The following is a 13,739-nucleotide window of genomic DNA, read 5'->3' as shown; positions in this document are numbered from 1 at the left end:
TCCACCAGCTCTGCCTGCTCAGTGGTCACCAGGACCGGCCAGATCAGCGCCGTGGTCCAGGAGCAGCTGGACGACGTCCGCGTCGCACCTGAACCACACAGCACCTCATCCAGCAGGAGAGAAGCCATGACACGGGTCAGAACGCCAGGGGCCTGGAGCAGCAGGCGGACGCAGTCCAGGTGGTGGCAGGCGGCATAGAGAGGAGAGGACGTGAGGGTGTGATCGCTGTCCATGTAGCGTGGAACCTGAGGAGTTCCTCCAGTATGTCCACCCTTCCCACCTGGGCAGCATGGGAGACCGGGGTGCTTGGGCCGTCTACGCTTCTGTTTGGGTCGGCCCCGGGCTTCCAGGAGGATCCGGACACAGTCCAGGTGACCCCAGATCGCGGCCAAGTAGAGAGGAGGTGCGGTTGCACACACCAGCTAGGTCTATCTCGTCTCCCTGGGTTCTCAGGTAGGCCACACAGGCAGCGTGACCCCCGCATGGCTGCGAGCTCCAGAGGGGTTCTCCTCACAAAGCCCACACTCATCGTCTCCTTGATCTGCCTTCTGAAGTGGTCTTCCTGCAGCATGGTCCTCAGTTTGTCCAGGTCTCCTCCCTCAGTGGCACCGTGGAGCTGCCAGTAACCATGCTCTACTCGAGCAGCCATTCCTTCAGCTATGTCAGCTAAACATGTTGCACACGCACACACACACACACACACACACACACACACATTACAAGTCAGTGTTTCCCCTAGAAAAACTTTCAGGCCTGGAGGGATTTCGAAACGTACCCCGACCGCAACGGGGCCCTCACTGGCGACGCTAAACTTTTAGCTAACCTGTTCACAATGGCATCCCAAGTATCATCATACTATTATGGGATGCGATGCGAACAGTTGTATTATGGGATGTGCGTTTCCCAGGCAACGACACACGTTGACACGTTTTGGAACAGCGCTGCACGCTGGCACGATGCTCCTAATGCTTATTGTTCTGAATGATTTGGCATCCTCTTTTACTGTTAACACTAGTATTGTTGTATTGTAACAATATGCCATAAAGGTTTGTTGGAATTTTGGGGAGAGCAGGGATTTTTTTTTATTTTTTTTTGGTGCAATTTCTTTTCTGGCCTGGCGCGGGCGCCGTTGGCTACAGTGGTATCAATCAATGGGATATAACAAGGCATGAAAGATGATCATTGAAGACCTTAAATGGAACTGAAGATTGCCGACTGGGCATATTATAAAAACACCAAACCATTCATAATGTATTGGAGGCCAAAGCTGTTTTCCTTCTCTCATTTCCCCAAATATTTCAACTCAAATGTGCTGACTCTGCGTGCTGATTCAGATGTTAGTAGAGACAAAGAGACTGCGTGCTGGTTCACATGGTAGTGGAGATGCCTGCTGCTGATTCAGATGTTAGTAGAGACAAAGACAACACAGCTGCTGCTGCTGCTCCTTGACCTTCTCACTTGCTGTTGCCATAAACAACAAGGGAAAGCTCTTGCGCGACAGCTTCTCAACAGGTCCTGCTTCAAAGCTTGCTGATCTCATCAACACGTACTGTTTGTGTTACGTTTGCAGAAGTGAGGAACTATCAAGTGGTTTTCATGTTAGAAATATGGTGGAGACTTTGTCTTGAGACCCAACCATTTCTATACTTAGAAGAAGAGGAAGTGAAAATAAAACAGAAGTGGAGATGCGGTAGTTATAGGGCGATTACTTTCCTCCTGAGGCTCAACTGTATTCTACTTTATCATTCATGTAATTCATGTAATATACTACATATTACTAGTTACTTTCATTTGTGAGTAATAAGTTACTTTACAATATTACTGTCTGTGTAGAGTAACTTGTTACTTATTACATTACTTTTGCATTACTTTCACCAAAATAACTAGTAGCAGAATGACATCGCCGCCCTGGAACCACCCCGAAAGAGAATTTAAACCCTCTTGAAGTCAGTGTAAACCGTACAAAATGTATCCTTCTCCTTTGTTATTGGCATCTAGTGGTTATTTGCATAAAAACACGTAATTTAATTAGGAAATGATTGTATCTTTATTTAAATATGTGCTTTGATAAAAAAAAAAGTAACTAAATTTGTAACTTGCGTTACTTGACAAAGTAACTGCTATAATATTACTGAAATCCTATTGGTAATAAGTTATATTACTGAGTTACTGCTAAAAGTCATATATTACATGTAATATATTACTTTTGTAATGAGTTACCACCCCAACGCTGTCCCCCAGTTAAGGTGCTCTTATACTCGAGCAAAGCTCCGTGGGGGTGGGGCCCCGCGAGTCTCCGTGAGTCACCGTGCAGACCCCGCGCTGGGGCTGATGCCATTATACTCAGAAAGTGATCAGCATGTATTGTACAATGGTGAGAACAGCCCGTGAAAAGTCGCAATGAAACGCTGTGCAGTACTGAGTGCGCTTTCACTCTCAAACGACCGCACATCAGCACATAAAGGACTCACCAAACTTGTTTTTACTGAAAGCCGTTTTTACTTCTCAGTCCTGATAGCCTACTACTCTGTGCTGCTTTTAATCTCTCTCAATAATGCTCTCAACACAACACATTTACTTGGTGAAATGACTAAAAACGAACAGTTGCAAATCTAAGTTTATAGCCTACCACATGGGTCAAGAAATGTGGCGAAAACACAGCTCAGTGTTCAGGGCTCAATGGCTTGAAAGCGGCCATGTTTGGAGAGAAGCTCGCGCTGTTAGAAAAAAAATCAGGCACAACGCGAGCGCCCGATGGAGCTAGCGAATAACCACGCCCAACAAATTTACGTAATTTGACGCGCCCGCCCCTCACTCCACCCCCGCGCCCTTCACGGCAGGGTGAGCATAATTCAGCCTTTAGAGTTGAAGTCCTACAGAGGTAGCAAACTGTGGAATAGCCTACCAATGTCAGTCAGAGAGAGTAGCAGTATTCACACCTTCAAGGGGCTGTTAAAGTTTGTTTTTTGTATATGTATAACCCTGAAAGTCCAATGTCTACCTTAGTCAATGTCCCTAATGTCTCCTGTTTTTGCTTTATTTGTACTGCACACCTGAATTGAAAGTCTGTATGTGCACACCTGAATTGGAAAGTTAAATGCCTCCTTCATGTATATGTATGTCTCCTCTCCTCTTTACCCCATATGTATGTATATGTCACTTACATCGTATCCCTGTCAGTTGCCCTATGTATGCACTCATTTTTCTATTCTTCTTTTAAACTTTTTGTACTTTACCTCTACCTGTCGAGGGACTACGGATGGAAATTAGCTAAGGCTATAATCTGGCACATTTACATGCAAATGTTCATTAACGTTGCACTGTCCCTGAAATAAATAAATAAAATAAATAAAGTGAATGATCTGTTGTTCTCTTCAGCTCAACTGCCTGCAGACTGAGAACACTACACTGCGATGGCCGCCCCCCAGTGGCCCACAGCGCCCGGAGCCCTCTGGCCGACACCCGGCCCACGGAGGCCGCCCCATGTCCATGTACGAGACGGGCTCGGGCGTGAGGCAGTACCCCCACAGGGGCCCAGCACCTCGCCGTGAGGACGGACTCCTTCTACAACCCTTCCCCACCAATGTAAGCACAGAGAGAGCTCACAGTCGGTTCTGCTGGACTGTCAATGGACAATAAGAAACGATGATGCCTCTAGTATACAGGGCCGAAGTCACACGCTCTTCTGGGTTCTACATGCGTACTAAGGGATTTGATCTGAGTGAAATGTTATATGGTCTCTCCAGATTCTAAATAGCTTGATAAGTACAAATTATTTTTATAAGCGTTTTACGAAACGTCTATGAAAAAATGAATGGCTGATCAAATCCCTTAGTACGCATGCAGAACCCGGAAGATGGCGTGACTTTGGCACTGTATATGAGGCTGGCTTGGGCCTGATGTTTTTCATTCATTCATTCATCCATTCATTCATTCATTCATTCCACCTCAATGGAGTATGCTCAACTTGGTTTGACCCCCTTCTAGATTGGGAGGGGTCCTTTGGGGACGGCCGCTTCCTCCCTCCCTACCTTCCCCTCTTCCCTGTCCTGGTCGTGGGATGAGAGATCTCGAAGGGTTAAGTACCGAAGTTCCCCTCAGTTCAGAGGCAGCAGCCCCCAGGGGACGGACAACACCACCCGCTTGCTTGTCCTCTTACCCGTCTCCCTCCTCCCCTGTATCTTTAAAGGGACAGCTCACCCTAAAATCCAAATGACATATTTTCCCTCTGACCTGTAGTGCTATTTATCCATCTGTATCGTTTTGGGATAGTTGCCTGAGTTTTGGAGATATCGGCCGCAGAGTTTCTGCCTTCTCTCCAACACAATGGAACTGGATGGCACTCGGCTTGTGGTGCTCAAAGTGCCAAAGAAATACATTTGATAAACTCAACAGCAATGTCTCTTTCCAGAAATCATGACCTGGTTACTCAAGATAATCCACAGACCTAGTTATGAGCAGCTTCATGTAGGAACTATTTTCTTTCAACTAAACTACTCCCACAGCTGCTAGCTAGCTGCAGTTTCATGTAGCAATTAGCAGCTAGTGTTTGTAGTTCAGTCTAAAGAAAATAGTTCCTACATGAAACTGCTCACAACAAAGTCTGTGCATTATCTTGAGTAACGGGCTCATGATTTCTGGAAAGAGACATCGCTGTTGAGTTTTTCAAATGTATTTTTTTTTTGGTGCTGCGAGCACTACAAGCCGAGTGCCATCCAGTTCCATTGTATTCAAGAGAAGGCAGACATCTGCAGCCGATATCTCCAAAATTCAGGCAACTAACCCAAAATGATATAGATGGATAAATAGCACTGCAGGTGAGAGGAAAAATATGTATTTTGGATGTTAGGGTGAGCTGTCCCTTTAAGCTGCTCCTCTACTGCCTGCCTGCCTGCATGCACCACAGTGCCTCTGCTGCAGTTCAGTGACCTGAACTCTCAAACCACAACAACTCTCTTCTTTCTTTTCCCTTTTCTCTTCTGCTCGATGTGGATCGTCACAGTGGAGAGAGAGACAGGAACGACAGGGCTCATCGGGAAACAACATTTTCAGAATTTGGTCCAGTATTGACCGAGATCGCTATGCATGCGGGGCATACGTGAAGCGTCCATATAATTATGTGCGTTCGCTAACGAGCTTGCTTTCGCAACGGACTTGTCTAGTCAGCTGACTTCCTGCAACAACAACCAAACTCTCGCGAGACTTGGATGCAGCGGAAGGTAAATACAATCGTTCGTTCTCTCTCTTATAATACAGTAACAATAAGTCTGTCTGTTGCAAAAACAAGCTCGTTAGTGAACGTAAACAAGCTCGTTAGTGAACGTATATGGAGGCTTTGCGTGTGCCCCGCATGCATAGAGATCTTGGTCAATACTGGACCAAATTCAAAAAGTTGTCGTCACGGCGTGAGAATAGGGCCCAGGTTGAAAAATACAGAAATTCTCCTTTTAAACGAGCGAAACCTCTTACCTATTATCTTCTTAATGGAACGTGCTCTACCCGCTGAGCCACTGGGGGTGGCCCCCTACACCAGAACTCTTTAGGCTCCAGTAAACCTGAGAACTGACCTGATTACGGACTTCTGCAGTTGAGAAACCTGTTTGAAGGATCAAACAAGAAGGCCGAGTCCATCAAATGTATATCAACTGAATTTAGAATCAGGATCATCACAATGTGAATGATTCTTAGCCATAGCTACTGCTAACGTGTCCACATTGACATCGGGATTTTTTTTCAGATCTACAAACAGCATCCCCTGCTGTTAGTACTGCGCATAAGGAACTGGTTTTAAATTTCCACCCTTCTCTCCCATCTGCTTTGAAAGCAAATCTGATCGCGTGAACATGCGTTTGTTTTTTGTTTCTTCACCACCCCCAGAAATGCATGATTCTGATTCAGTCTGCTCCGCCAGTTACTCTGGTTTGTGCTCCTCATGTGTATCATTTGTTTGAGGATAGTCCTCTCATCTCACTATTTTTACTATCACCTCCCCCCCATCACAGGGCTGTAGTCTGGAAGGACAGAGTAGCATGCTGGAGAACGACTATGACACTACACCCAACCACTCAGAACTGGAGGAGACTGGGTAAGACCTTTTCATACTCAGTGTGTTAACTCATGTAGCACGGCATTCACTGTGAATCACTGTGGTTTCATCACAGCCACTGTAGACTTGTATTGTGTAGAAGAGCCTGTCTCTCGGCCCCCAGTCTGACCAGATATGGGGGCGGGGGGGGGGGGGGATTGGTATCACACTGTTGACTGTGAGGGTTGGGCAACGTTTCGAAATATTCAGACAACACTTTTTCATAAACCCAACTATTTGCTTCTGCAAACGAATGTAAGTAAAATATTTCCTTGGAAATGGAAATGTTATATAGTAGTTCCCACCATCTCTGTGACATTACTATAGAGACACTGCGGAGCGCGTCATCATTCAGAAGCCACGCCCAAGACGGGGGGAAACAACCCCCCCCCCCCATCCTGGCGTTCTCCTATGTCACGTGTTGCACACAAAGATCATATATACGGAAGTTGAACACTCCAACTTACTTCCTTGACACTACAGCTAGATCCACATTTTTCTTCTCGCCAAATTCTCAATGGCTTCCTTGTTTTGTACAGTGTACAGAGTACAAAAAAGCTTTAATTGGCGATTTTTTTTTCCATTTGTTGTCTGCTCAGCCCACCACACAACAGCTTTTAGCTATATTTAATTCAAGGAAAATGACGCTGGTGTGTGGGAGTGAACGGAGCGCTTTCCCCCATGTGATGGCCGTGGCCTATTTCCTGGCAGTGTCTCTATATGGAAAATGATAAAAATGTATAGCATCTAGTGAATCAAAGCGCTCTTAAGAGGGACTGAGGGAGTAAAGAGATTAAGTCAGGAATGCTTTGGGAAGATCCGGTGAGTCAAGCCAATTTTGAAGGCTGCTCCTATCATCTCCCACCATCAGGCTATTTCTGGGGCCGGGGATGTTGGTGTTTTCACAGCAGAAGCCTTCAAGGCCAAATGGATCACACACACACACACACAGAGTGGAGGCGGCTAGACTAATATTAGTTTTGGCAGAAGTTCAGAGAGAGACCGTGGGTTGAATTAGAATAGTTGTCACACTAGCTAGGTAGCTAGCCGAGCTAGTGTGGTGAAGGGTTATGGCTACACAATGCTAACATGACATTCTAGGCAGGCAGTATGACTTGGCGCCTATGTCTGAAGTGAGCTAGCAGTAGCAAGAATGTTAAATAGCACATCAACATATTTGTCAGCCATACGCTATTACAGTGTAGAACACACACAGTGGCTCTTGTGTCCATTGCAGCCTGTGGTGTTTAAGTCTGACTCTGTCAATGTGTTTGTGTCGCATTGGTTGCACTTTGCCTTTGCTGTAGTTTAACCGCGTCTTACTTTGCAGATTGATCCAGTTTGATTGCTCATGTCTGGCATTGTAGCCAACAGCCTTGCATATAGTAGTAAACGGTTTTATTTGGTAAAGAGTAATAATGTACTAATGGCAACACAAGTTGAATTGGTAGTACATTTTACAATGCTAAAAGTTGACATACACAAAACACGAATAATAATAAATAATAATAATAATATGTTAAGAGTATATTATCTTGGAAAGGTTTAAAAGTTAGCAAGCATCTTATCATTTTTGGGGTGTTTTCTTCTCGTGTTAATGTGATTTGGTTGGAATGCTGCTGATGCCTAGCCATGTTACTGACTGCTGCATTTTGCAAACCCACCACACGAGTGCCTCTCCTTTGTGGTCATAACTGTGCCCCCCTCCATAGAGACACTGCGTAACGCGTCATCATTCAGAAGCCACGCCCAAGACTGGGGGAAAACAGAAACCCCCCCTCCAGTCCTGGCGTTCTCCTATGTCACGTGCATGGTTGCGTGTTGCACAAAAAGTTTCAAGTTTCAAGTTTATTAAAGAAAAAACATCGTTGCATCATAAGATGAAATGAGATGTTTTTTTACAAGTTAGAAAACAGACAAGAATATATAAAGATATATAAAGATCGTATATACGGAAGATGAACACTCCAACTTACTTCCTTGACAGCTAGATCCACATTTTTCTTCTCGCCAATTCTCAATGGCTTCCTTGTTTTGCTCAGGAGTACAAAAAAAACTTTAACTGGCGATTTTTTACATTTGTTGTCTGCGCAGCCCACCACACAACAGCTTTTAGCTATGTTTAATTCAAGGAAAATGACGCTGGTGTGTGGAAATGAACGGAGCTTTTTCCCCGTGATGGGCATGGCCTATTTCATGCAGTGTCTCTATTGTTCTCGACCTCTCACATTGCATCGCAGTTCATATTTCAATATTTTACACAAAAAAACAAAAGCAGCATGACCTGATTTTGTCACTATTTTGTGCAGCCTGAGTTCAGCCTCTGAAACAGCGGATGCGGCCGAGGCGGAAGAGGCAGACGCGACCCTGCCGTGCACCGAGGACGTCATCTGTAAGACGGAGCAGATCACCAAGAACATCCAGGAGCTTCTGAGAGCTGCCCAGGAAAACAAACACCAAAGGTCTTTTATTATTGAACCTTACCTCATTTTGCGTGATTTGCATCCTACCTTTTTCCCCATCCATCTGTCTGCATTCACTCTTTCTGTGTTCCTACTCCGTGCGCCCCCTTCCTCTCTCTCTCTCTCACCCTCATCTTTCTGATTTCCTCACTCGTATCACTCTCGTAGCTCTGCTCACGGCTTCCTCTCTGGCCTTCTTCCATGACGTGAGAACACAGTCTACATGATCACACATTCCTCTATGACCGGCCAAATACACAGAGAATAAGTTCAGCCTTTGACTTTTCCCTGTTTAGTCTTTTATTACTTTTTTTTTAGCATGTATGTTTTTAGCATGTATGTTTTTAGCATGTATGTTTTTAGCATGTATGTTTTTAGCATGTAGGCTGAAGAATATTTTACATTTATTTATTTTTGCCTTTTCTTCCAGGCAGGAATAACATGTCAGTCATAACCCCCCTGATGTTTGAAGCCTCGATAGCTCTGCCGCCTTTTCATGAACCCCATTGTGGCGTTTGCTCAGCTTTTTGCACGTGTGTGCCACATTTCACCCTAAGCTGGTTACCTCAGAGTATAATTATGCGTAGTTATTTAATTACAGTAGATGTGCATTGTGTAAAACATTGCAAATTAAATATCCTACTTGATGATAGCAGTACCAGTAAGATGGCATCACTTGCAAATGCTGAAGTTATTGATATAGCAACAATGCTAGCAGTTAGCTTTGTATCAGGTTTCTATACTGCAGGATTTAAGAGTGTTACTCCATGAAAATAAGGTGTTAGGCCTATCGTATTGTCTGGTTAAAAAAATAAAAGTATGTTATTGAGTGAAACAGAATTTGTTATTCATATGAGTAAGATATTCAATATAAGCATAAAGTAGTATTTATAGACTAACAATACAAGGAATATTGTACTCTTGGGTTGCTCCTTTTGATATGAATTGTCTGATAATTAAAAAAATAAAAGTCTGTTATTGAGTGAAACAGAATTTGTTATTCATATGAGTAAGATATTCAATATAAGCATAAAGTAGAATTTATAGACTAACAATACAAGGAATATTGCACTCTTGGGTTGCTCCTTTTGAGGTTGAAGACAAATGTATATATTTGTGGCAGCTAACTGTCTTAACATTGATATTTCTCTCAAATCTTGGGTAGAGAAGTTGTTGTTGTTGTGGTGTGTAATTGTAGTGTTGTTGCCCCTCCCACAGCTTTCTGCCATGCTCAGAGAGGATCCACATCGCTGTGAGGGAGATGGCCACCCTCTTTCCCAAGGTAAGTTGACTCCCAACAACAGCCCCTCCCTCGTGTACTTAAGGGGATTGTTGTTTATTTGGTCAACAGCCAAGGGGGCGATCTAGAATGACTCCATTTATCGGATTACTCGTTTTTCCAGCCGCAACTGCAGGGCTGGTATTGTCTTCACCTTGTGAGGCTCTCTGTGTGTGTGTCGTCATGGCAAAATGTGATCCTGAGAGACACCTATCAGGCGCTATAGGCCCTTTTCACAGCAGCCGTTTTGAGGTGATCAGAGCCGTGTATATAGAAGAGTCGCGACATCTCCATTCACCGCAAAGGACATTTTTTTTACTCTCAACAGTTCCAGGAAGTAAGGTCCTGGATTAAGCAGCACTGTCGAGTTGCAGCAAAATGGACAGTTTGCGTTGTACTTTGAACGTTTTTATTTATTTTTATTTTTATCAAATTGCACATTATCAGCTTTATTTTAGGATGCAAAAACAGCACGAGACCCCTTCCTGGCTGTTCATTGGCTAATGAGTCACGCATTTTGGTCCTCCGCTGACGCCACTCTCTCTCTCTAAATTGCTCTGGAGGTGATAAATGAATGAATTAATTAATTAATTTTATTATGGATAATGCAGACAAACATCCAAGGGATAACATGAAAAGTGTTATACACTTATTTCCATCATGGTCCCTGATCTTAAGAACATGACATACAGTAATATAAGAGCATCAGATAAAACAATACAAATCAGACAAAGGATAAACGGAACTTGAGATTAAAACAAACATACCATAAAACAACGATAAAAACAATAAAACAATAAAAGGAACTAGAAATTAAAACAAACATACCATAAAACGACGGGGGACTCTACTCGCATTTTATCCTAGTTTACTCATCAAGAATCTTTTCAAAAGGTTTTTAAAACCATTCAGGGAAGTTGCCAGCCTGATTTCATGAGGATTTTGTTCCACTCTTCCCCCCCAGAATAGAGGAACGTGCTTCTTCCTACTTTGCTCTTCAAATTAGGCAATTTCAGATCTGCTACACTGGCTCTTGTGTTCCGGCTATGGATGTCCCGGACATATTGGAAGTACTTGTTGAAATAGTTGGGGCAACGGTCATGTAATATTTTATAAACCATGACAAGTTTCAGCTGTTGGACGCTGTTTTCAACTGGGAGCCAATTCAACTAAAGCTGCAAGTAAAGCAGGCGTAACCGTCCGATAACATTGAGGGCCCTGGCACTGGAACACCTAAATGGACTGGAACCGTCATTAATCGTATTGGTTACACCTGCTTTACTAGCCTAGGTAAACCCAGCCCCCACGTGATCTGCTCTCATTGTTCCCAGTCACTAGGTGTAGTGACTGAGAACAGGTCTGAGAGCAGGTCACGTGGAGGCTGGGTTCACCCAGGCTACTGCTTTACCACCTCAAAACGGTTGCTGTGAAAAGGGTCTATGGACGTTTGCAACTAGCACAGATACCGTTTTGAGTACTTTGCCACACAGGTGTGGACAGATTTTCTTAGCATGATGGCGTCAAAACCGCACAAGATGGAGTCACGAAACCTTACAGGTGTGTAGTTGACATCAGGATGAAGGTAGAGTTTGAAAATGGCCGTGATCCGACAAAGCCGTTTAAGCATCTAGGCTGTTTTGATTGACAAAGCCCCCCCTCTCTCTCTCACACACACACACACACACACACATACAGTGCCCATGGTTTTATTTGTGGACTTTTTCATTCATGTCAATCTCTCCCTCCTCTGGCTCCTCCTCCCTCCTCTGGCTCCTCTGGCTCCTCCCTCCCGTTGCAGAGGCCGTGCTCGGAGACCGTGCGCGCCGCTCTGCTCCTGCTCACTTCGAGTGCCAGCCGGCTGCATGTGGAGTGCCAGAAGGCCACGCCCCACAGCCAGAAGGCCACGCCCCACAGCCAGAAGGCCACGCCCCACAGCCCCTGCCCCGCCGACATGCAGCTGGTCACGCAGCAGGTCATCCAGTGCGCCTACGACATCGCCAAAGCCGCCAAGCAACTTGTCACCGTGACAACCAAAGAAAACAACAACTAAGTCAAACCCAAAGTACAATGTGTGATTGTGATGTTGCTACTTTTAACTTGATCAGTGTTACCATTGGTTGTTTGCCCGTTTTATTCAGTGAAAACCAGCATCCATGCTACATTTCTTTGGGGGGGGGGGGTACAGAAAACACAGTATATCATGCAAAATTATGGGTCAATCAAACCATCAAAGCTTTATTTATTTTTCAGTTTGTTTTATATCATGGTTATAGAGAATGATTTGTCTTTCAATGTGAAGGAGACAATCTGTTACTATTCAAATAGTTGACTTTATAAAAATTTCCAAAGTGCAATGTTGTACATAAACGGTAATGACTATGGGTGTATGAACCTCTTATATTTTACTTTTCTCTAGTGCTTTAGTATACAACGGTGTATTCGCTTATTTTCCATCAGTCATTTCAAGACCAAACCATTCTTATGATGGTGCCTATATAGAGTCCAATGGTTTGTTTAGTCAGCAGATTCTGATGTAAAAACAGATTCAGTACAGTAAACACAATGCATCGCTGGGGTGGACAACCATGTACAGTGCAGGTTTTGGCGATGTATGACCAAAAACCACTGCTGTTCAAATGACTTGCCACGTAGGCTACAGGTAGTTTTTACAGTTAAAATGTTGAAGCCATACTTTGGATGTGAACTGTTTTTTTGTTTTGTTTTTGTCAGTGTTTGCCTAAATGGCCATTCTTAAAACCACCATTAATATGTTTTGATAGTATGCAAATGTATAAAAATGTATCCATGTAAGTCTTTATCCAAATAATCCAAATGGTATTCTATTTATAAACTATGTCATATCTCTAAGAAAAATGTCAACATTTATTTTCATAAGATGTGTTTAACATGATGCTTAAACAGCCTAGTTTTTTGTTTTTGAGGTTAAAAGGTCAAGTGGCAGTTGGTTGTAGAATAGGCTACTTGTGATCTCTGTTTATTTGGTGTGGTGCTATAACTCCTGTATCCTGTGCTGCAACAAGTGGTGACATGTACACTAGGATTGTTCAAGCAATGATAACTTGGGGCGGGTGGGGGGGTGCAGGGTTCCCACTGGCCCTTCAAATCCTTGAAAGTTTGTCAATTTGAGAAGCCATGAAAGTTTTTGAAAATGGACCCAAAAAAATGCCACATTCAAGCCTCTTTTTTTAATTGTTGTCTGTGAGCTTTTGGAAGGCCTGCTACTTCTCATCAAAACTCAACTTAAAAGTATTCACCTCGATCCATGTCTCAAACTGCGGCCGTATTGGGTCATTGAAGGGACCTTTGGGGGAATGGGCCTGGAAAGTCCTTCAAGAAGGTGTGGGAACCCTGTAAATGTGTCAGTCATGAGCCAGATACAAACCTCACATTTCCCTGTATTACTACTGCCTTTGTGGTTGAAACCATTGACATTATAAATATATATATATATGTGTGTGTATATGTATATATATGTATGTGTATATATATATATGTATATCTATATATATACATATGTATGTATATATATACTGTACATATATATATGTATGTGTATATATATATAATAAATATGTATATATGTATGTGTATATATATATACATATATATGTATGTATATCTATATCTATATATAGATATAGATATAGATATGTATATATATGCATAATGCTCAGTGGGACCAGTCCTATGCCTTCAAGTAATAAAGTATTATAACGCATAATAGCCCAGCCTCGTTGCTTGTGCGTCTTTGTTCCACACACACACACACACACACACACACACAGCGTACAGTAGCTGTGTGTTATCATCAACACACCCATCACGAGAAAGTGATAGGGGCTGGCTGCTCTAGGCGCCACCCACCTGACATGAGGCGAGAGTTCCGGGTTCT

At 43.5% G+C, this 13,739-nt stretch overlaps 1 protein-coding gene across 3 annotated transcripts in view; it reads left to right on the top strand.

Moving 5' to 3' along the window:
• The window catches only part of LOC310795706 (ARF GTPase-activating protein GIT2-like), a 30,193-nt gene extending 16,636 nt beyond the window's left edge, over positions 1-13,557 (top strand). For 2 of the 3 annotated variants that reach the window (XM_083657772.1, XM_083657774.1), the window contains 6 exons: positions 3,379-3,585; positions 3,988-4,077; positions 6,003-6,085; positions 8,395-8,547; positions 9,766-9,829; positions 11,625-13,557. In XM_083657772.1, the coding sequence (XP_083513898.1) occupies positions 3,379-3,585; positions 3,988-4,077; positions 6,003-6,085; positions 8,395-8,547; positions 9,766-9,829; positions 11,625-11,876 (849 nt within the window). In that variant the 3' untranslated portion in view covers positions 11,877-13,557. The remainder of the gene's footprint in view (positions 1-3,378; positions 3,586-3,987; positions 4,078-6,002; positions 6,086-8,394; positions 8,548-9,765; positions 9,830-11,624) is intronic. The other variant, XM_083657773.1, reaches the window with a different exon arrangement.
• The last annotated feature ends 182 nt before the right edge of the window (positions 13,558-13,739 follow it).

This window comes from Poromitra crassiceps, assembly GCF_964638095.1.
Source record: "Poromitra crassiceps genome assembly, chromosome: 21".
In the NCBI taxonomy this organism is placed as follows: Eukaryota; Metazoa; Chordata; class Actinopteri; order Beryciformes; family Melamphaidae; genus Poromitra; species Poromitra crassiceps.
This window is presented reverse-complemented; position numbering and strand designations above follow the sequence as displayed.